The sequence below is a fragment of the Cynoglossus semilaevis genome, chromosome 5 (genome assembly GCF_000523025.1).
Source record: "Cynoglossus semilaevis isolate Cse_v1.0 chromosome 5, Cse_v1.0, whole genome shotgun sequence".
NCBI classification, from domain to species: domain Eukaryota; kingdom Metazoa; phylum Chordata; class Actinopteri; order Pleuronectiformes; family Cynoglossidae; genus Cynoglossus; species Cynoglossus semilaevis.
In genome coordinates this window covers 18,190,490-18,212,316 of record NC_024311.1, presented here as the reverse complement: position 1 = coordinate 18,212,316, position 21,827 = coordinate 18,190,490, and the positions used below count along the sequence as shown (strand labels likewise).

General features: G+C 45.1%; 1 protein-coding gene and 1 long non-coding RNA gene across 4 annotated transcripts; one reads left to right on the top strand and one right to left on the bottom strand.

The window, feature by feature from the left end:
* Positions 1-6: 6 nt before the first annotated feature.
* Positions 7-20,237, top strand: LOC103379373 (semaphorin-4B-like). 2 transcript variants are annotated; one of them, XM_008310909.3, is made up of 14 exons: positions 7-368; positions 9,251-9,411; positions 9,741-9,803; positions 10,285-10,383; positions 11,429-11,540; positions 11,678-11,794; positions 12,030-12,187; positions 14,898-15,079; positions 15,172-15,322; positions 15,469-15,679; positions 15,762-15,877; positions 16,453-16,610; positions 16,973-17,064; positions 17,646-20,237. In XM_008310909.3, exons 1-14 carry the CDS (start codon positions 254-256, stop codon positions 18,407-18,409), a joined length of 2,499 nt encoding a protein of 832 aa, XP_008309131.1. In that variant the 5' UTR covers positions 7-253; the 3' UTR covers positions 18,410-20,237. The 2 variants fall into 2 exon arrangements, with proteins under 2 accessions (XP_008309131.1, XP_024911329.1); XM_025055561.1 differs by lacking the exon at positions 7-368 and having other exon boundaries at positions 8,446-9,411.
* On the bottom strand, positions 12,873-21,297 carry LOC112487019 (uncharacterized). 2 transcript variants are annotated; one of them, XR_003049716.1, is made up of 4 exons: positions 20,420-21,297; positions 19,335-19,413; positions 13,813-13,992; positions 12,873-13,693 (listed from the first exon to the last, which is right to left on the bottom strand). It is a non-coding gene; the product is annotated as an uncharacterized LOC112487019 (long non-coding RNA). The 2 variants fall into 2 exon arrangements; XR_003049717.1 differs by lacking the exon at positions 19,335-19,413.
* Between the last annotated feature and the right edge of the window lie 530 nt (positions 21,298-21,827).

The window sequence follows — 21,827 nt, the reverse complement described above, 5'->3', positions numbered from 1 at the left end:
TGGATGAAAACAAGCAGCTGTTAATCCAGGAAGGATTCCACCTCTCAGTGATAAGAGTCTGCTAACTGTGTGTAAGGACCGCTGGGAGTACAAGAACCAATTCAAGGACGAGCCCCCCCCCCACCCTCCACCCTTCACCCCCCCGATCCCTTCACAAAGCTGCAGGAAGATGAAAGTGAAAAACTAAAGCTCTACAGTTTAAAACAACACGACGGCGAGTCCTTTAGTGTCTGTGTGAGAAGAAGCCGTCAACATGTGGACGTCGACCGTCCACTGTCTGCTGGCTGCGGTGCTGCTGGTGACCGGCTGCAGCCAATCAGGAATGGCCATTGAGGATGATGTCACGCCACGCATCACTTTCTCCCACAGTAAGTCAAACATTTTTAGTAAATGTGGAATAAAATGTTGTATAAAAAAAACCCAAAGATCACTGAAAGACACGGTGGTGCCGTGGCTCTGAGACCCCTGCTGGTGGGTCCTGTCTTTGAATTTCCAAGCTGGTCCTAGTTCAGTTAGAGTTTGCAGAAACTGCTGACACATAAACCATAGTGTCAGTAAAAAAAAGTCAAAGTCTTAAAGTGAGTTCCTTCAGTTTGGGAACCACGGTGTCACAAAGTCAAAGTGAAGATTTCTCTCCTGCTTTTCTTTTTTGACACTGTTGTCTTGACCAAAATAATCAGACTGTGACCAAAGTGTGAAGGTCATCAACTCTGCTGCTGCTGCTGCTGCTGCTGCTGCTGCTGCTGCTGCTCTGGGTGGAGTTAAAAAACCTGCTACAGTTGTTGTTATTATGTGATTGTTTTTTTAATTTTTTTTATTGAAGTATCAGTTGTTAAAGATCAGAGAATGAAAACTGTTGCAGTTTCTCTACAGACATTTTCTCTACATTATTGGTGCATTGTGGGAGATTATGGCAAGTGTAGGGTGTGTTTGTGACAAACAGGAAATGGAGTGATTTTAAGGGAAGCGTCGTTCAGCACCTTTTTAACGATAAGTTTAAAAAGAGTGTTTTTTCAGAGTTTTCTTTCCTCCAGCGTTTCTTCTGTGTATGTTTTCAGAGCAGCGTTTTTCAGAACTGCTCGTACAGGCAAATGTGCTGGTCCAGCATGGCCTAAAGTACAGGGTTCTGTGGATATAAACACCAGCTGTCTGTGTCTGAAGTTCCTCCCAAAGAAAACAACAATTTTATGTTGATTCATTAAGTTACAGGGCAGGAAGAAAACGTTTTACCGTGGCCTCTGAACTCTTAGGTTAGAAGTTGGAAAAAAAAAGCAACTGAACTGAATTTTAGATTTTTATAGCCTATTGTTCTGCTGTTTTTGCTTGTTTTATGTCTTGAGTTTCCAAGTAATGTTTATTTATATTCTGGAAAAGCTACATATTTTACACTGTCATTTAAAATATTTCTTTAATCCAAAAAGTCACTTGTTGCCAACAACAAAACCATTTAAAACTATAAAAAATATTATTATTAAAAAGTCACTTGTTGCCAACAACAAAACAATTTAAAACCTTAAAAATATTATTATTATTAGACCAGATTTGATGTCTCTAAAATACAAGTAACACCTTGACACGACCCAACAAAGAGAATTTTATCTTGTTTTTTTTTCTAAAGCAGTTTAGTTTTGTATCTCCGTCCTGGAGCAGCTCAGACCCAGAGGTTAGAAAAGTCCGTCAGCTCTGAACTGACGTTGTCTTAATGACAGCACTCTTTGAGTTGTTGGATTTCTGGTCTGTTGAATGTGGGCTGGTAACTGGGTGAATAACCGTGCACTGAAGTGGCGCTGACAGTAATGTGAAATGAAACTCTGTATAAACAGGTCGCTCTCCAATGTCTACACTTTACGTTCACACAGAAGCTTCACATTAGCTGAAAACACTGCCAATAAAATATTCAGGCCCTTAAACTTCTGAATGGAACACAAGCGGTGCCTGAGGAGTTTGACGCTGCTCCCCGCTCCTGGAACAGCGTCCCTTTTCTTCTCCTCTGTCCTCCCTCTGCTCTCACTCCTTCCTCCTCTCCTAATGAGCTGGCTAATCTCTGGTGTGCAGTAAGTGGAGGTTTTTGTGGCGGCTCTGGTGGGAGAGCCCAGCTTGTCTGTTTCTCATTTTGGCTCTTACGCAGAGGAGCGGCACAAAGGATATCGGGACTTTTTTTTTCTTTTTTTTCTTTTTTTTTTGCAGTGAGCACTGGTGAGGCATGTGGTTTGTATCACTGACAGTTGTTTGACTGTGCACAGGTTGGATGTTGGTGTCGGACACACGAGGAGAGGGTCTGAATCTGGGGTATAATTTATAAATGTTTCTCAGATGAGGATCTGACCCTAGAACATGTAACAACTCCGTTTACATCCCATAATATGAGACATCTTACCTAACGCATGCTAAAACGGGCTGTGCTGTGATTTCAGTGCAGATGGAGGGGGGGCAGTGGGCAGCAGGGGGGGGGTCATCAGCGGTGGTCAGGTTTTTCTCCACATGCTCTGATGGCCACTCAGCGGGGACACGCCCACTCATCCTGGAAACAAAGAACATTTCCTCCGTGGCTCCCAGCAGAGGGGGCACTCACGAGTGCTAGCTGCTAACGACGCAGCGGCCGCGACAGCACGTCGACTCTGTCACTCTCAGATGTTTTAATGGCGTCGTCGCCTGCACGCAGCGGGGGGGGGGGGGGGGGGCGTCCAGAGGAGTTCAGTCCTCTCACGTGTTGATCAGGAATGTTAGGTTTGAATCAAATGGAGCCGTGAGTGGAATAACGACGTGGCTAATAATTAAGATGGACAGACGGGAGGCGGGGGGGTGGAGAGTGTCACGGATGCTGCTTATTGGTCCAAAACAAAGCTAATCAAACATTGTTGTTTTTTTTTTAGATGTCAAAAATATGGGCATTTATTTTGAAGTGAAGTGAAACTGTTGATGTCGATGTTGATGTCGATGTCGATGTCGATGTCGATGTCGATGTTGATGTTGATGTTGTTTCTGAGGTGACGGCTGTAAATCACTGTGGACGCTTTAAAAAAGTCACAACAGAAAATAAAAAATCAACATTTTCTCTTCTTTATATTCAGGCCTGAGATGTTAGAGTGGATCACACACACACACACACACACACACACACAGAGCTGCTTTAATTAGACCAACATGACTAAGTGCTTCCTCCACCTCCACTCCATCACCTCTGATTAAAGGTTCAGGTTCAAGTTTTTTTTTTCTGATACTGTGAAAACGATGAGTGATTTTGACGCCTAATGATTTCAACCTTTTTGTTTTCATATTTGAAGTTCACGTATCTTTCTGGCGTTAGTAAAGTCAAGAGTGACACCAGCAGAAAGGCAAACTCTATAGCGCCCCCTGGATTAATAAAAGATGAAACCTCTTTCATTATTTACGTCCTGTCGACACTTTCTGTCACGGCTGCGTTTCTGTTGTGGTTGTTGTTGTTTTCACCTGGTCTTCACTGAAACTCTGATGATGTTCATCAGGAGGAGGTGGTGATCAGTGTTGAAGTTGGCTTTATATTCACGTGTTTAAGGCATTGACTTTATTTTCTAATAAAGAACAGTATATGAATATATATTTAAAGTACATACACAGTGAATAAAGTACGTAGAAGGAAATAAGCCTGGATTTGTCCTTTCAGCTCTTTGACTCTGGTGCAGGAGTGAAATGGTTAACAGCAGCCATCTCATGTATCTTTCATTAAAAAGTCAGAACTTTCCTGATTCAGTTCCAGTATGTTAACACACTCCACATGGCTCCGATTCCTACGTCTGGGTGTGTGTGAAGACAGAGAAGTGTGTGTGTCCCTCTGAGCTGTGGTGGGTGGAAGGATTCACTTAAAAAGGTTTTGTTTTTGTAGAAATCCCGTCCGTTTCTGATTTCTGGATTAGATTTTCAAAAGTCTTGATACAAACAAACGCCAACCGCTGCTGCTGCTGCTGCTGCTGCTGCTGCTGCTGCTGCTGCTGCTGCTGCACCTGCAGCTGCGACCGAGGCAGGAGAGGAAGGAGCAGCAGGTGTGGAAACCTTCAGTTCACCTCATGATACAACTGTCCGGGTACTTCTGGGAAATACTGCATATCATTGAAAAATACTACAACTACAAATATCAGCTGAAATCATACAGTTACAGAACAGGTGAGAAGTGACATCAGAAGTGACATCAGAGCTTAGTGAACCTGGAGAACGTTCCACAGACTCCCTCTCTATTTCAGTTTAACTTTGTGTTGCAGTAGTGTTGTCGTTGTGACCTCTGTCTCACAGAGGGTTAGTTTTAGTTGATCATTTTCTAATCTTTTACCTTTGTGTTAAACATGATGTCAATCAGGATTTCTTGACGTATATTATATTTGCAGACACACGATGTCAATCAGGATTTCCTGACGTATATTATATATGCAGGCCAACACTAGGTGGTTTTTTTATTTGTCTTTTGTGTTTTAGGTACTGCAGTTCAGTGTTAGATTTCTAAAACTTTTGAGTTTTCTGGCATCAAACTTACGAAGAGACGAGCGAGAGGAATAAATCAGTGTCTGACGCCAACGACAAATACTTGTTTTCACACCTCGCTCACTCGACTAAGTAGGAGTGTGACGGAGAGACGGAGAGACGGCAGATCCATCCCACACACGACAGGCCGAGGCACGTCTGTTTTGAATAATGAAAGAAGAAAAAAAAACCACGGGCTCTCGTCACCTCGCTCTGTTTGAATTACCTACCCCACCCCCCCCCTCACCCTCTGAGTGCTGGGTTGGTGTGTGTGCCAATCAACGGTGCATCAGCACAACACCTGAGAGCCAGTAATTACAGGGCAGAGTCCTGCACCTTCACCACCTCTGCTCCTTGTAGCCTCACTATTTCACTGTTCTGCCTTTCGTTTACACACATGTACTCTGTCTTGCTGCGACTGACCTTCATTCCTCTTCTTTCTAGTGCAAACCTCCACCTCTCTAGGTTCTCTTCTAGCTGCTGCCTACTCTCACTACAGATCACAATGTCATCTGCAAACATCATAGTCCATGGGGACTCCTGTCTGACCTCATCTGTCAATCTGTCCATCACCACAGCAAACAAGAAGGGGCTCAGGGCCGATCCTTGATGTAGTCCCACCTCCACTTTGAAGTCTTCTGTCCTCCCAACAGCACACCTCACTACTGTTGTACTATTCTCATACATGTCCTGCACCAAACTAACATACTTCTCTGCCACTCCTGACTTCCTCATACAAAACCACAATTCCTCCCTTGGCACTTTGTCATATGCCTTTTCTAAATCTACAAATACACAGTGTAGCTCCTTCTGACCTGGGGTATGAAACCATACTGTTGTTCACAAATCTCCACTTCCTGCCTCAACCTAACTTCAACTAAATCAACCAAACCAAATCTTCATCGTATGGCTCATCACCCTTCTTATACTTGAGTCACAAACAGGTAAACACCAGTTTTCATCATTAAAGCAGTGACCCTGAAGTGACCTCTGTCAGACGGAGATCTGTGACGGTGATGTCCAGCCTCAGCTGGAGGACACACCGACAGACAGTCGTTCGTGTACTTTACGATAAGCAGAGCTCAGCCTGAGATTAGCATCGGCTCTGCTACGCATTTTCCTTTGGACCTTCTCCACCTGGCCGCAGGTCAGAGCCTCTCTCCTCCTCTGCCCTCGTTCACTCGTAACTTGACTCCCGCTGCTGCAGTCGGTCCGGGGCAGGTTTACAGGCAGGGCTTTTAGAAGTGCCCTGGGAGGCAGATGCCGACCAAGCAGACGGTCGATAGTCCCACCATAAGATAATATTCACTCACAAAAAGAGAGTCCTCTGGCTCCGTTCCATCTTCTCCAGTCTGTGTCAGTCGGTGTCACGCAGGACGCTGAGTCAGCACGCTCTCAGGAGAGTTCCTGGCACGACTGTCGTGGTCGTCTGTGTCAGCGAGCCGTGTGCAGATTAGGTGGTCCGGTCGTCAAACTCAGCACGAGCGTTCCAGCTTTGGCTTCATTAATCATGTTTTAAATGGGCTGTTTCTGTTAAAGGAAGTGGAGCAGAGTTAGTCATCAACTCAAAGACGGTAAAAATAAAATCAAATAAATACCTGAGAGGAAACACAACGTTAAACATTTGAAGAACAACCCTGATCAAGATGAAGATTGTTAATGACTCACATCCTGATTGTCCTAAAGGATTCTGGGAACTTCAGTAGAACACAAGTCAGTTGGTCACACACCACTGACGCACATGAACTGACAGCACTGACCAGCAGTGTCTGTAGAATTAAAAACATTAGTATTTGTAACAGAACGATCCTTAGATACTGGTGATGTTCTTCTTGGTCTTAATTCTAAAGTTTTCTTAACTTAGTACCAAGTCCAGGTCAAACTCTAACTAGTTAAGGTTTTTTTTTTTATCATCTCTGTGAGACTCATGTGGCCACATATTCACAGTGGAGTGGTTTTATCGTTAATGATTAATTTGGCCTCTAGGTGGCCGAAGTATGGAAATAAATGTGTGTTTATGGAGGACGACTTAAATCCAAGTTTTCCATCTGACTAGAATCAGAGCAAAGAGTGGATCAACATGTTCTGACTGTGATGAAGATGATGAAGACTAAAACGACCAAAACTGCATTTCTATTCATCACTTGCAGAGAGATTTCCCTCAGTCCTGGGGGAGGAGTGTGATGTCGTCAATGTTCAGCCAGGGGGCTCTACCCTGGTTGGATGACTGTGAGGAAAAAATCTAGATTCCATGTAAATGGAACATGACTGGGAGTCAGTGTTAAAGCTGGGCTCCTGTCAGCTGATTGGACCAAGACTTTCTGAACCATTTTTCATGAACAGCACTTTGCACTAAAATGCAATTGAAAAAAAAACCCTCAAGAAATATCATTAATTAAAAAAAACGCCTTTTGGTGTTTTAAAACAGTATAAAAAACATCATGTTTCTTCACAGATGAACATTTCTGTTCATCCTCCCAGATGGTCACCCCTCCTCACCCAGAACCTCACCTTTAAACCCCTTTACCCCCCCCCCCCCCCCCCTCCCTTTGACCCCTTTCCCCCCCCCCCCCCGTGTCCATAATACTGCCTCCTTGTGTCCGTGTGTCACAGTGATTCTCTGTGATCCATATGTCAGAGTTTTAATACGTTAAAGAAAAGGTTGAGGTTTTTTTTCAGTTCCAGTCAATAGGCCGAGCCCCGGGGGGCGCTGACCGTCCGGTGGTGCTGTGTTTCCCCCGTAGAGCGGTTTGATGGCACTCTATTGTCTGCCAACAGCAGGGTCCGCTGAGGCGCGGCGCAGCTCCCTTTATGAGCACTCAGGACATTTACAAAGATTTAATTTGCCTTGAAATAAAACCAGTTTCTCTCCACACTGGAAAACTTACGTGTTTGTTCCTGTGACTCGGAGGACGACGGCTGAAAGTCTTTCTCTACTTTGTCCTCCCTCCCCTGGTTTTAATGACGGCCCCTCTTTTCATGGACTCCAGATGGGACAGTCTTGTTGATCTGTGCAGAGATGTGATGTTTGGAGGAGATAGAACCGCTGCAGCTGGCGTTCATCCTTCTGAGGAGGCGATGATCGTCAGAGTCAGCAGCGCCGTTTGTTTTCAGGCACGTTGAAGAGTTTAGGTTGGAAGCTGTAAACATTTATTGCGGTTCCATTTGCATTATGCTCCGAAGCAGCACCAGGTGGCAGTGTGGGAGATAAACGCACCACTTAACTTCAATTATGTTGTTGGTTATACATTAGGGGAAAGGCTGCAGATAGTTTCACTGCAACAAATATTAGTGTTTACAGGGCATTTGTGTAAACAAACTGAGTCCATGACCCCCCGGACCCCCCCGGGGGTGTTGACACAGGCCGCCTGTAGGGGTGTTAAATATGTTTAGAATGAGAAGTAACAGTATAAATTATTTACTGGACTTAAGAATTTAATACTGTGACCTTTGACCTTGTTGGAAGATACAGTCGGACGTCATGATGAAGATGACCATCAGTCCAGAAAATACAAAATAATGAGCTTTTGTTTTTGTTTTTTTCAGAGAAGAGTTGGTGTAAATGAAGACCAATCATGTCTCACCTCATGTTACTTGTTAAACTTGAAACAGAAGACGTTAAAATGTCCATAAAAGCAGCTTGAGATTATTGCCAGTGCAGATTGAACGTATATTCTCCATCTGTATTTCATCAGAGTCACTCTGTCAGGGTCTGATGTGGCCGGAATAACTGTTTGGACTTTTGGTCGGCCACTAAAGACCTCCATGTGAGGGAGGGGAGGCCGAGGGAGGAAAGACTTTAACAGACCTGAGGTCTGAGCAGAAAAGACAAGGACAAAGACAAAGACAAAGACAAAGACAAGGACAAAGACAAAGACTGGATGTAAATAAAGCTGTGACTCAGGGACGTCGACAAGATACGACACGACACCGTGGAGCTGCTGTAGCTGCCTGTTGTACGGGGGGGGGGGACGTGTTTCAGTACAAATAATCCCTCTACAGTATCTCTATCTGAAAAATACCTTTACATTTTAATTATCTGTTGATTCATGTCCCATAAATGAATGAATTAATCACACGTTTCAAAGCACAGTTTATTATTGGAGCAGAATCCAATTGATCTCCTTTTTCTTAGAACTTTTTGACCCAGCCTCGCGTGTTGTGTTACAGACAGTGTAACATCAGCGTGTTTTCTCCACGTCGTCCTACTGAACACATGAAGTGAACACAGAAGTCACAGCCAGGCCTTGAGGGGAAACAAAGCTCCATTAGTTTGACATTAGAGGTCAAATGTTCGGTTCCACACAAAGGAAAGTGGTGACCAGTGGATGTTGATGCTGGTCATTAGTGGTTTTGGGGGTTAACTAATAAAAAAATAGAAATCTGTGTGTAATTAACATATACAGATCTTCATGACTACAGACCTTCACCACAGACCAATGATTTTACACACAAATAACACAGAAGGAGCCGCGGCCGAGGCCGACAGAGAATCCTTTTGTTGAGGTTTTTGTTTCCGTGGTTCTGGGTCCATATGTTGCCATGTCGTTTTTTTACGTTGGTATAAATGACGTGACGACGGTACATTTACAAAAACACAGTGTTTTCTTTATTATAACACGCGTTGTTCGGCCCAGGATTTTGTTCACAGACCTAAAACTGGCTGAACAACTTCAGCCTCAACTCCTGCTCCTCCACGAGTCACGTTGGAGTTCGTTCTTGTCTTTTTTATGTCTTTGTTCTCCTGCTGTTTCCCCAGACTCCAAGGAGAGGTCAGCCAAGAGATTCTCTGTGGACGGTGTCTCCAACTACACCTCCCTGCTGCTCAGCCAGGAAGACGACATGCTGTACGTCGGGGCCAGGGAGGCGCTGTTCGCCCTCAGCCTCTCAGACATCAGCAAGACCAAGCTGCAGAAGAACGTAAGGATAAAAAAAAAAAAAAAGTTAAAATTGTTGTTGGTTTTTGATGAGAACTGCAGTTCAACTGTAACAATATGATTTAGTCCAAGGTTATGGTTGAAAATGCAGGACAGTTATCGCCGTGTTGCTCTGCCCCCCCCACGATGTGTTGAAAACATATTAACCTTAATGTGAGTTTTTTAGTTAATAATAAAAAACAATAAGAACAGGAGTGAAGTGAAGGTCGGAAAGAAAACATTTAAACTATGGCAGAAAAAGAGTCGAGTTTAAAACTTGGTCTGTAAATAATTATATAATTTTTTTTGGTTGTTTTTTTAATTAATCCGCAGCTGACGTGGGGCACCCCTGCTGGAAAGAGAGAGGAGTGCAGCTTCAAAGGAAAAAACCTGGATGTAAGTGCCTCGTTATCGTTATTATTTTAATGTCTCAGTTTACAAAGAAATATCTCAAAATGTCTGAAACCAAACCCTGTGAAAGGCTAAAGGCTAAAGGCTAAGAGCTAACGGCTAACGGCTAATGTTGACAGTCCTGTTCACCAGCTGTGAATAGATTTATCAGGAGTGCGGCCTCAGCGGGGAGTTGCTCTTTTTTTGGTCCTTCATCGTTCCCTCGTTGCGTCTGCGTCTGTGTTTCCTTGTTGTCATGCCTCCTGTTGTATCCCTGGACCTGCAGCCTGTGTGATCTGTGTGATCTATCTCTACACTCACCAGGCAACAGCTGAGTGATGCTGCCAGGTTTACCCTGGGATTCCTTCTCCTCCTCCTCTTCCTCCTCCTCCTCCTTCTTCTTCTTCTTCTTCTTGTTGATGTAACTTCACCCACAGATCTCCAACTCCACAGTAAAAAAGTCACCTTTTTTTTTTCTCTCACTCAGACTGACTGCTTCAATTACATCAAAATCCTCCTGCGGCTGAACAGCACCCACCTCTATGTGTGTGGAACCTTTGCTTTCAGTCCTAACTGCGCCTACATCGTGAGTAAAGACGTCTGTGTCGGTTCTGTTTCTCCAGACTCTGGAACAAAACGCTGTTTTCTTCTGTCACTCCTCGTCTTCACATGAATTTCTACCGTAGTGTGTTGATGTATTCAGAGGTGGGGGGGGGCTGAAAGAGGTGTGTTTATGAAGTGGTGGAGCTCATTAGGTCGACAGTCTGACAGTGATGGGGGAGGGGAGAAAAGTGGGTGAGGTTTGATCCGTCTGTGACGTCAGAGGAAGAGAAGAACTTAGACTCCACCTCTCATCACGGTCCAGGCCTCAGTCATGTTAGTCTACACATTAATACATGTTTTATGTTCACAGCTGCTGCTGCAACAGCAGGTTTTACAGATACTAAAAAAAAACCCTGAAGACAAAATGAAACTTAAAACAAAATGACAGGCAAGGTAAAAAAGTGATGACACAGATTTGACTGTTAGGAAATAAATAATAGAGGAATTATTGTCTCCAAACACATGCTCTCTCTGTAAACCAGCTGTTAAAAGTCCTGCTCATTCTGTCTAAGGAACATTTTATTTATTAACTTATGGGGGAAAAAAAACTGTTCCAGCATCTTGTCGTTTTCAGCGACGCCGTTAAAAGAGCCAAGAGCAACAGCGGGTTAGTTTCAGTGAATTTTATGAGCAAAATGTTTGAGCAAAGGAATAGAATCAGCTTTTTGTGTTTTTTTTTAACTGCCATGAAGTCAGGAGCTCCAGTGTCTCACCATCAATTTTCCACTAAATGGGATCGTAGATTAAAAACTAAACTCTATAAGGACCAGGAGCCTGGAAGTACGGACCATAAACCTCACGGAAAATGTTAGTCCATGTGATGAAGTGTTTCTTCTTCGTCCATAGAGTCCTCTCTACAACCCCAATTTGTGTCCGTGTCCGTTTTTTATATAGTTTTTGGGAAGGAAGACTAAACGTCGTCTTTCTCCAAGTCCATTATGACGGAAAAAATAAGTCACAGACTCGGAGCTCGTACAGTGTGAGCCCAGTCTTTACTCAGAGTAAAATGTCTTTGTGTCTGTCTCCAGAACACGTCAACGTTCTCACTGGAGAAAGATGAAATGGGAGAAGTGGTGATGGAGGACGGACGCAGCCGCTGCCCTTTTAATCCAGAGTACAAATCCACGGCCGTCATCGTTGGTATGTAGCCCTGCTGAGAGAGAGAGAGAGAGAGAGAGAGAGAGAGAGAGAGAACCCTGACCCTGGTTTTATTTATCCTTTCACGACAAAGACTCAGATGTTGCATTGGTGAAATGTCTCTTCCTCTGATTGAACAGATGGAGAACTGTACACGGGCACAGCCAGCAACTTTCAAGGAAATGAACCGGTCATTTATAAAAGTTTGGGTCAAGGACCTGCACTCAAGACTGAAAACTCCTTGAAATGGCTTCAAGGTAAAAGAACGTCCGTCCAGTTCAGAGAGAGGACTTGATTTTTTCTTCTTACTTAAAACTGGTCCAATGATTCACTGATTTCAAAGAAAAACACCTTCTCTTGAATTAAAACTTTTTTCTGAGCTTGTTTGACCTTTTTTTTTAGATAAACATTATGAGCTCATGTTAAAATATCTTAGAACTTTTTGACTAACGGTCCAGTACAGACATAAAACCAGGCTTTTATCTTGGACAGACCCAGTCTTTGTGGGCTCAGCCTACATCGAGGAGAGCCAGCCAATAGGAAATGCTGTGGGTGATGACGACAAGATCTACTTCTTCTTCAGCGAGGCGGGAAAAGAATTCGACTTTTTCGACAACACCATCGTGTCCAGGATCGCCCGCGTGTGTAAAGTAAGTCACCTGGGGGGGGCGCTGTCCAAGTTTGAGGCACAAGTTTGTTTTTGTTTTTTTTCTCTCCCTAATCCTTGGTACAATCAGCTGAAGAGGAGGCGGAGCTCTGGTCTGTCAGAGCGTGTTTCTAACATTCATCTGTTCATCACGGCTCCAGTCGAACTCTTTCCTCTTCACTGTACAAACATGTTTTCATCAGATTTGTTTCCCCCCCGGCCCTGAATCATCCTCCCTCCCTCCCTCCCTCTCTCCCTCCCCCTCCCCCTCCTTGTCTGCAGAGTCATCTCCCTCTTTCCTTTTGTCTCCCTCACAATGTCAGCTGCACTCATCCATCCATCCTCCCCTCTCACTCCCTTTTTCTCCCTCTCTCTCTCCTGAGATTTTCTGGCTCTGCCTTGTTAGTATTCAACGCAGAAATATCAAGTGCCTTTTCTTTCCTGTCAGGAGAAACACGCAGCACATTTTAACCTGCTGACGTCACCTTCCCTTCTCTGGAGTTTACTTTGGTCGTCCTCCCTGAACACGTCACCCGTCTCCACCTGTCACCACCGTGATGATCCAGTGGTGGAGCCGTGTGATCGACACATGCTCTCCTCATCTGTGTCTCGTCTGCTCTGCCTCGTGTAGAACGGCGGGGACAGCATATAATCTTAAGTGACAGTTTAATGACTCTGTCCTGTTCGATGACATAAAGACCTGCAGTTAACATCAACGTTGCTGCAGATAAACTGAGCGACGACAGGAGAGAATAACTGCTTTCTCTGCAGCATCAGGAGTTTTTATGTCTCTTCAGCTGCTCCCCAGTGGAGGACAGAGGTACTGCAGGTGGTTGAAACTGCAGTTCATTAATAACAACAACAATAATTTGAACTTTATTGATCCCACACACGTGCAAATTCTCGTGCTACCCACAGAGCTGCTGCAACAGGTCGCCCCTAGGAGGCGCCAAGTGTGTGGTTTATGCAGTTAATGAGGGCTGATCAGTGTTTTTGTTGTTGTAAAAACTGCAGTTCTGTTGAACCATGAATCACGTCAGCTGTGACAGCAGAGCAGAGCTGTTACCAACTCCAGGCCCATCACATCTGAACTTGACTCAGAGGTATGAAGCCCCTCCCTGTCAGCAGGCTCGCTGCCCACAACTGGAGAACAACATGCACTCCAGATCAAATCAGATCAAATTGTTGTTTTTTTTCTTTTCTGTAATAGTTATGTTGTTGAGTTTTAACTCCTCCTTTTCCACCTTTTTCCCCGGCTGCTGCGCTCGTCCTCCGCCGTACGACTGGGTGAAGGTTCAGCCCTGGTTTTCCACCGTGTTGAAGCTACTGTTTGACTTGTCGGTGCCAAGCAAAGCCCAGTTGTTTTTCTCCCCGTTTTTGTTCTGTCTTTCCCCCCTCGCTCGTTCCACTCCCATAAACACTCTGTGTTTATTCAGGTGCTCGTTCTAACCCACTCATGCACCGCGCTGCTCCGTCAGGTCTGTGCCTCAGGTCGACAAACGTGAGGAATCTAAAAGATTAAATGTGAGACTGTGAGGCTGCACAGAAACTATCTGGATGGCAGTACTGACCGGGGGGGGGGAGGGGGGGTCCACAGACCACTACTACAACCACCGCCTGGTAACTGACCTCTGGTCCGTCCCCGTGGGTTTGACCTCGGTGTTGTATGGTATGGTAGGGTGGACTCCTCTGTGCTGTGGTGTAGGAGGATCAGCTGATGGGATGGTTTGGATCTGAGGCAGGAAAATGTCTGGAGATTGGGAGAGGCCTCTTGTTTTGGTCCTTGACTTCCTGCTCCTCCGCTGCAGCCTGTAGGCAGAAAGTGGGAGGATTCCTTATTTTCTGTGTTTACAAGAGTTTCAGTAATTGTTCGTCAAAACACACTCCCCTGATAACGCCGTGTCACGACAGAGGCTGGTGAAATATTTCAACATCTGCCTTCAGGAGAAAAGCCAAGGTTTTATTTGCAGTGTTTTTAAGGAAACATGAAGTTTTGTTATCAGTTCATCCTCAGTTGTTCTGAGTGAAGTGAATTCAAACAGAGGTTCAGTTTCTCTCTGATCTGATCACCTCAGGTTAAAGACACGTCGTGTTAATGTTCCTCTCTTTCTAACATTAAAACAGTACGACTGTTTACTTGAGTCCCTGAAGTTCCTGCGTCACACACTCACACACACACACACACACACTCCACCTTAAATCAACATGATTTAACCCTGGTCTTTTCTCTTAGAGCAAAAAGAGACAAAAATACATGATTTAACCCTGGTCTTTTCTCTTGTTGTTGTTGTTTTTTAATCTGTGATTTTAAAGTTTTTCATTTATTTGAAACGTGACTCAGTATCACTGCATATTTAGACTCAGATTTGTCCTAAAAGCTGAACACACTAATATTTCATCTACTGAAAAACATGGGCGGGAACATCATATCATCAGCAGTGAACTCCTTAGAGAGGAAAATGTTCCAGAGTTTTCTGAGAAGACACTGGTTTCACGTCGTTCTCTTCAAAATACTTGGCTTTCCATTTGAACTCTTCAAGAAGTTCTTGAACCCACAGAGTTCATACCCAACAGGGTGTGGCGCCAGAGGACCCCGGTCCGTCCTCTGGTCCACCAAACTGACTCTATTCTCCTCCTCTGCTCTGCACCTCCTGGTCCTCTCTCCTGATTGGACGTCGGCCTGCGTCATTCATCTGTGACTGTATGGTTTGCAGGGCGATAAAGGAGGTGAACGGGTGCTGCAGAAGAAGTGGACCACCTTCCTGAAGGCTCAGCTCCTCTGTTCCCTCCCCGACGACGGCTTCCCCTTCAACATCATCCAGGACATGTTCGTCCTCAAGCCTGTGGACGACAGCTGGGAGAGCACCGTCTTCTACGGCGTCTTCACCTCTCAGTGGTGAGAGACGTTTGTGATAGAGCACATCAACCAGTGTTTTTAAGAACTCCAAAAAAAAAACCCAGGCTCCGTGTGTCCTTGTCTTTGTGCAGGTATAAAGGAGCGTCCGGCAGCTCGGCCGTCTGTGCCTTCACCATGGCTCAGGTGGAGAGAGCCTTCAGCGGGCGTTACATGGAGGTCAACAGAGAGACCCAGCAGTGGTACACCTACAACCACCCTCCACCAGAGCCCCGGCCTGGAGCCGTGAGTGCAGGAAAAATAAAATAAATAAAGAGTTTGCATACACTACAGTTAGTTCAGTTATTTAGTGTCTCCTTCCTCTTCCTCCTCCTCCTCTTCCTCCTCTTCTTCCTCTTCCTCTTCCTCTTCCTCCTCTTCCTTCTACACAGTGTGTGACCAACCACGCCCGACAGATGGGAATCCAGTCGTCCTTGCAAATGCCCGACAAAGTGCTGAACTTCGTCAAGGACCATTTCCTGATGGACAGCGTGATCCGCAGCACGCCGCTGCTGCTCAAACGCAGCGTGCGCTACACACAGATCGCCGTGCACAAGATCGAGGGCATGGAGCGGGCGTACGACATCCTCTTCATCGGAACAGGTTCCTGCACCCTCACGTCCCACGTGTTGTTCCTTGTCTTCTCCAGCTGGTGTCGCTCACACAGTGTGTCCTCATGTTCCAGATGACGGGAAGCTCCACAAGGCCGTTAACGTCAACGACAGGATGCACATCATCGAGGAGCTGGTTCTGTTTCCTGAGCCTCAGCCGGTGCAGCACATTGAACTGGATCCTCAGAGGGTAAATCACCGCTCATTAACTCACTGTAGTCCAGACACATGGTCACAGAGTCTGATGAAGAGTCTGATGAAGAGTCTGATGAAGAGTCCTGATGAAGAGTCTGCAGCTGAGTTGGCTCAGAATCAGGTTCATAAAAACTCCAGTCACTGGAGCTCCAGCGTGACGTGGACGGCGTTTCTCCTCTGGGAGGTTTTTTTTCACTGAAGTTCTGTCATTCCTGGAACTGAGTTCACGGAGATGAAATTCCTCATGTGCTGACGTCCTGTTACATAATGGCATCTCTCTGAACCGAACAGAAATCTAACCTGAGATTATGTAATTCTGATGAAGACGACCCTGTCCTTGGGTTCAAGGCCTGGTCTGGTATAAATATAGACTGGACTGAAAGGAAGCAGGTGTGGGGTCAAAGGTCAGGAGGACTCAGCTATAAGATAAGATTCAGTTGAAGGTGAACTGTGTCTGTTTAAGGATTTGATAAGCAGTTCCCAGTTCATTCTTTTTATTATTATTATTATTTTAACATGAATTCCCTGCTCCCTGGTGTCTCAGTCTTTCCTGGTGTCTCTGTCCTCCAGGGTCTGTTGTACGTTTCCTCCTACTCCGGCCTGGTGGAGGTTCCTGTGGCCAACTGCTCCAACTACCAGAGCTGTGGGGAGTGTGTGTTGTCCAGAGACCCGTACTGCGCCTGGACCGGAAGGCTGTGTCGTGACGTGAGGATGGCTCCTCCTGACAGGTACGCTCTCACAGATGAACAGTTACGTTTCCACCTTTTAAATGATGCTGTCTGGCAGCTAGAGTAGTTTTTTTTTCAAACTAACTTTTTTATCACAGATAATAATCACATGCACAGATACTAGTAAAGATAATTGTCAGTTATTCACTACAAACACCAGAGTGCGTGAGAACAAACACTCGTGCAGTGACAGATCTGTGAAAATATGCTACAAACAAACAAACAAACACTTTGAAGATGCTGCTGCACGGACGCTGACGTTGGTCACAGTAAAGAGTGGTCTTTGTCCTGAGTCAGTGATGAAGCTGTGTGTTCTAATAACAGACCACTGCTAACTGTCGCCCCTTGTTTTCCTGACTCAGCCGTTGGCAGCAGGACGTGGAGGAGGCCGACACGGCGGCCATTTGTAACAAGACCGTCCCCAGCAGCAGATCAGCCAGACCAGCAGCGTCTCGTGAGTCGACTCTCTGTTTGTTTTTCTTCTTCTGCGCAGCAGCCTTTCATCAAGAGTTGTCCGTCACCTTTTCTGTACGACGACGACAACGACGACGACAACGACGACGACAACAATGAGGCAGTAACAGCAGCAGCAGCAGCAGCAGCAGCAGCAGTAACAGCAGCAGCAGCAGCAGCAGCAGCAGTAACAGTGCACGACAAAGCTGTCAATTTGTCAGAGAAATGACACGACAGGCAACAATGGGTGAAAGGAATTTGAAGGAACTCGGCTTTTGTTTTATCTTTGTTAAATTCCTACATGACTGTGAATGGACACATGATTGAACTTTGTGTAGAAATATAATTTATGATTTATTTATTTTTCAGATTTGACCCTTAGCATCTCCAGGTGTTTCACAAACTGTTTTGACCTTTGACCCCAGAGACCTTTTAGAAATAGTTATTGATCATGTTTGTTTTATATATTTATATACAAATGTTTTCCGTCATCATTTCTATCGACTTGTGCTGCTGTGATGTCATTTTCTTCTGTCAAACATCGCTCTGATTATCTGTCTTTTGTTTCTTCTCTGGTCACAGGGGGCGCTCCATGCCAGCTCATTGTAATTCCAGCCAATACATTTAGAGTCCTGCCCTGCAAGATGCGCTCCAACCTGGCGACCAGGAGGTGGCGTCACAGTGACAGCGCCAGTCAGTTCATCTACGCCACACCTGAGGGGAAGCTGGTGGTGGTGGCGCAGGCCGACAGGATGGAGACCTACGAGTGCTGGTCCGAGGAGGAGGGCTTCCACCAGCTGCTGGCCAACTACTGCGTGAAGGCGGAGCCGCGGCAGGAGAGCACCACCATGATCGGTCACTCGCGTACGCCGCTCATCAGGCACGAGGAGACCATCATCCTGCCTGGACAGTCGCGCTCTGAGCAAACGAAGACCTACCTGAACGAGCTGATCGTGGTGTGCTCCCTGTTGGCCTTCTCCCTGGTGGTGTTCTCGCTGTTTGTCATCTACAGGAACCGCAATCACATGAAGTCCATGCTGAAGCAGAGCGAGTGTCCCAACATGCAGAAGAAGCCCAGGATGGTGACCAAGCCTGCGGAGAGTCTGCCGCTCAACGGGAACACCATCCCCGTGTCCACCTCTGACCACAAAGGTTACCAGACGCTGAACGACAACTACATCTGCAGCACGCCCACGCACGAGTCCTCGCCGGACAACAGCAAGAGTTTCTCTGAGGCCTCGGACCGACGGCCGCTCAACGTCAAAGAGAGCCACGTGGAGTACTCCCCGACTCTGCCGCGGCCCAGAGTCCGACTGGGCTCAGAGATCAAGGACTCCATTGTATGAGAGCGAGGTGAACTGTGACAGGTCCGAACCCAGGTGTGGATGAAGGAGACGGCCCGTGGAGCAGAGCAGAGCAGAGGAGAGGAGATGTGGAGGTCCTCCCACATCACAGCTCATCTCTTCATTCAGTCATCATTGTCCTCTGATCATCCGTGGAGGTCATTTCATTTCAACCTTTTCTGCTCCGAGGGCAGAGAACGGTCCGGTTTGATGCACGAGGCTGGAACACAAGAACCGGCGGATAAAAAAGAGACACGGCGGCTGCTCAGTCCGACAGAAAGACACCTACGTTTTTGTTTAGTTTGAAACCTCTGTGTCGTCGTCATGGTCACCAGCAGCTCATGTGGGAGAGTTCAGAGCTGGGCAATAACGAAAAACGAGTATTTATGTCTTTAGATGTGCAGAGTACCAGGACACACCCTCAGAATCACAGCCTACAACAGGACCAGTGACGGCCACGTGGTCCAGCTCCACTCAGATATAAATAACTCCACACATGGCTGCCATACGACGTGACATCATGAGTGGAACCAAAACCACACATTCATGGAAACCCAGGAGTTCAGGCCAAGGAGAATGTGACATAATCCAAACACTATGAACGATGTTAACGTCTGCAGAAGAAATGTGAATCCTGTACAAACTGATGACAGCTGGAAAAAAAAAAAAAAAAAAAAAAAAAACACCAGGACGAGTTATAAAAAAGATGGATTCAGTTTATCTGTTGAATGTATGTTGGTTTTCTACAAAATGAACGACTGCAGGAACTGTTTCTCCTCTTCATCAACTCTTCATCAACTCCTCATCCACGACACTTCACTTCAGTCAAAAAAAAAGACAAAATGGAAACAACACTGACAGGACGCCAAGGAAAAATGAAAGAAGGCATCTTCATCATCATCATCATCATCACCTTCATCATCATCACCTTCATCATCATCACCGTCGTCACCTCTACCGTGTTCAGGGCAGCACCATCATCATCATCATCATCATCATCTCGTGCACTGTGCCAAATTGAAAAAGAAAACAAACTTGATTGTTCGTCCAAATGCAATAGTGCCATTTAGTTTGATGACAACGGTGACTGTTGGGTTTTTTATTTTGTTCTGGGGAAAAAAGGAGGAAACTGAAGTTTGGTTTCACCAAAGTAAAACGGCATCAATAATGAGAAAAAGAGTTCGACTGTTATCAGAAAAATGATGAAGATGAAAACAGGAGAGAAGGTTCTTCTTCACTGACCTTTAACCTGATTATTTGCCTTGTGAGTGTTACTCTACAGTTTGATCAGCAGCGACACGTGCTGATTGGACAGACCACTGGTACCAAAAGACTTTTTCTTCTTTTCATCTGAAATTAAGGTCAGGACTAAAAAAAATCAAATTCCAAACTGACGGATCTCCTCAGAAAAATAATTTTCAACAAGAAGTTTATCCAGTTGTAAAAGACAATAATTATTTCAAAAACATAAAGTAGAAGAATTAACACTCAGGTAAAAAAAAAACAATGAGAATTAGGAATTAAAAAAATATCACTTTTAGGAATACAGACAGAAACAATAAAAAAGTTGTCAAACTTCTGAGTAAAGTTGCTTTCACAAAAATTCAGGCTTAAAAAAAACGACAGACTTTAATCTCAGAATTCCGACTTCTAAAGGTTTTGTTTCTCCAGAGGAGGTGAAACAAGTTCCCGTCATGTCACAGCTGTTGTTGGTGAACAGGTGACAGATCAGTGTAGTAGTACTACAGTAGTACTACAGTAGTACTACAGTAGTACTACAGTAGTACTCCAGTCCAGTGTCAGTACATGGTTAATGTGAAAGCACAAGTGTTCCGGCTGTTTGACCCGTTTGCACATATCTGTAAAAAAGAACGACAACTACTGACAGACGGACAGAGTGGCTGCTGAAGACGGTGATTATTTTAGAAATCACTTTTCACAGGGACCAGTGTCAGCCACACACACACACACACACACACACACACACAGTCACAGTCCTTTAAAGAGACTTACCCAGCAGAATATTCCAAAGAAGCAGGACGTTTGTAGTGTTGTGTGAATATAAACGGCCGTGAAGCTCCACACGGTGAATATATCCTGGTCAAACACACAGTCACACCTTCTAACACGACTACAAGTTGACAAAGCCTCGGTCAGTGTTTCCTTTCTGTTGTGTACATAGAAGTATTTGTGCGTAATGTTGTGTGTTTGTTTAAGGGCCTTGTGCAAGATGTGTAGTAGAGATAGTACTGAAACTAGAGCGTGAACACTGCTGATATTTGCCCCACACTGCCTTCCTGCTCACTTCAGCCCACACGGCACATTCTCCCTCAGCACCTGGAGCGTTTGAGTTCTCATCAGCCACGTGGAAACAGACGTCTGAGCGCTCGCCTTTGATTTAATTACCCAAACAGTTTGACGCCGGGGGAAACGTGGAAGATCAATTTGAGCGACTAACGCAGACTAAAGTCACTGTCTGTTTTCATTTTCTACTGAAAATGGAAACCATATTTCTGGGCCATACTCGAGCGCAGTGATAGAACTCGCGTGTCTGGGTGTGAAATCTGAAGCTGGAGGTAAGCACAGAGAGTGGAAACAGAAGGAAACCATTGACCTGCCTGGAAAAAAAGTGCAACTAAATTTGCACTGCACCTCCCTCCTCAACTCAGAGTGGAATCTCTCCTGCTCAGACAGGAAGTAGTCCAGCACACAGATCCCTGTCAAAACGCAGCATTTGCTACAATTTTGGTTTTGGGTTTTTGCGCAAAACTTCTAGGCATTTACTGCTGTTTTAAATCTATGCTGAAGTGAATCAGACACATTCCATCCCATGAGCAGAACTTAGAAAGTCGAACTTTGTTCAGTCCTCGGCCAAGAATGATCAAACCAACCTGAATGTGACACAGTTGCTTTTATGTGTTTGATGGGTAAAACTGTCAACATCCTGTCAAAGGCCTTCAGACTTCACGAGGCTCCGCCTTCACCTCGGCGCCACACTCACGGACTGTGTATAAGAAACGGACGTTTCCTTCTTCTTACAAAGTTTAGTTCCAAAAGTAAAAGTCTGGAAAAGACATGACCAGTATCTGTTGGTTTCTGACCAGATATGTCTAGAATAAAATTTAAATTACGTTTTAAAAATAGTTTCTGACCAGATATGTCTAGAATAAAGTTTTTATTTAAATTACCTTTTAAAAATGAAACATGTTTCTGTAGAGTTTATGGCCTTAGTTTAGAGTTTATAAACTATTTTTTGTTTCCTGTCAGACTTCAGTGGCTGCAGTACTGGACCGACTCAGTTTTATATCCATTTCTTATACACACTCCGTGACTAAACCTACCACACACCAGTGACCTCGCCATCTGTCAATGGGCAAACGTGTAACTCTGCAGTGCACCACTAGGGGTCGCACCTTTACCA

Excerpts from the sequence above, each read along its gene's own strand:
- LOC103379373 (XM_025055561.1), top strand. The coding sequence starts at position 9,034 with ATGTCGTTTTTTTACGTTGGTATAAATGACGTGACGACGGTACATTTA. Across the intron at positions 11,541-11,677 it reads ATCCACGGCCGTCATCGTTG|ATGGAGAACTGTACACGGGC; the intron begins GTATGTAGCCCT and ends CTGATTGAACAG. Across the intron at positions 15,878-16,452 it reads TTGAACTGGATCCTCAGAGG|GGTCTGTTGTACGTTTCCTC; the intron begins GTAAATCACCGC and ends TCTGTCCTCCAG.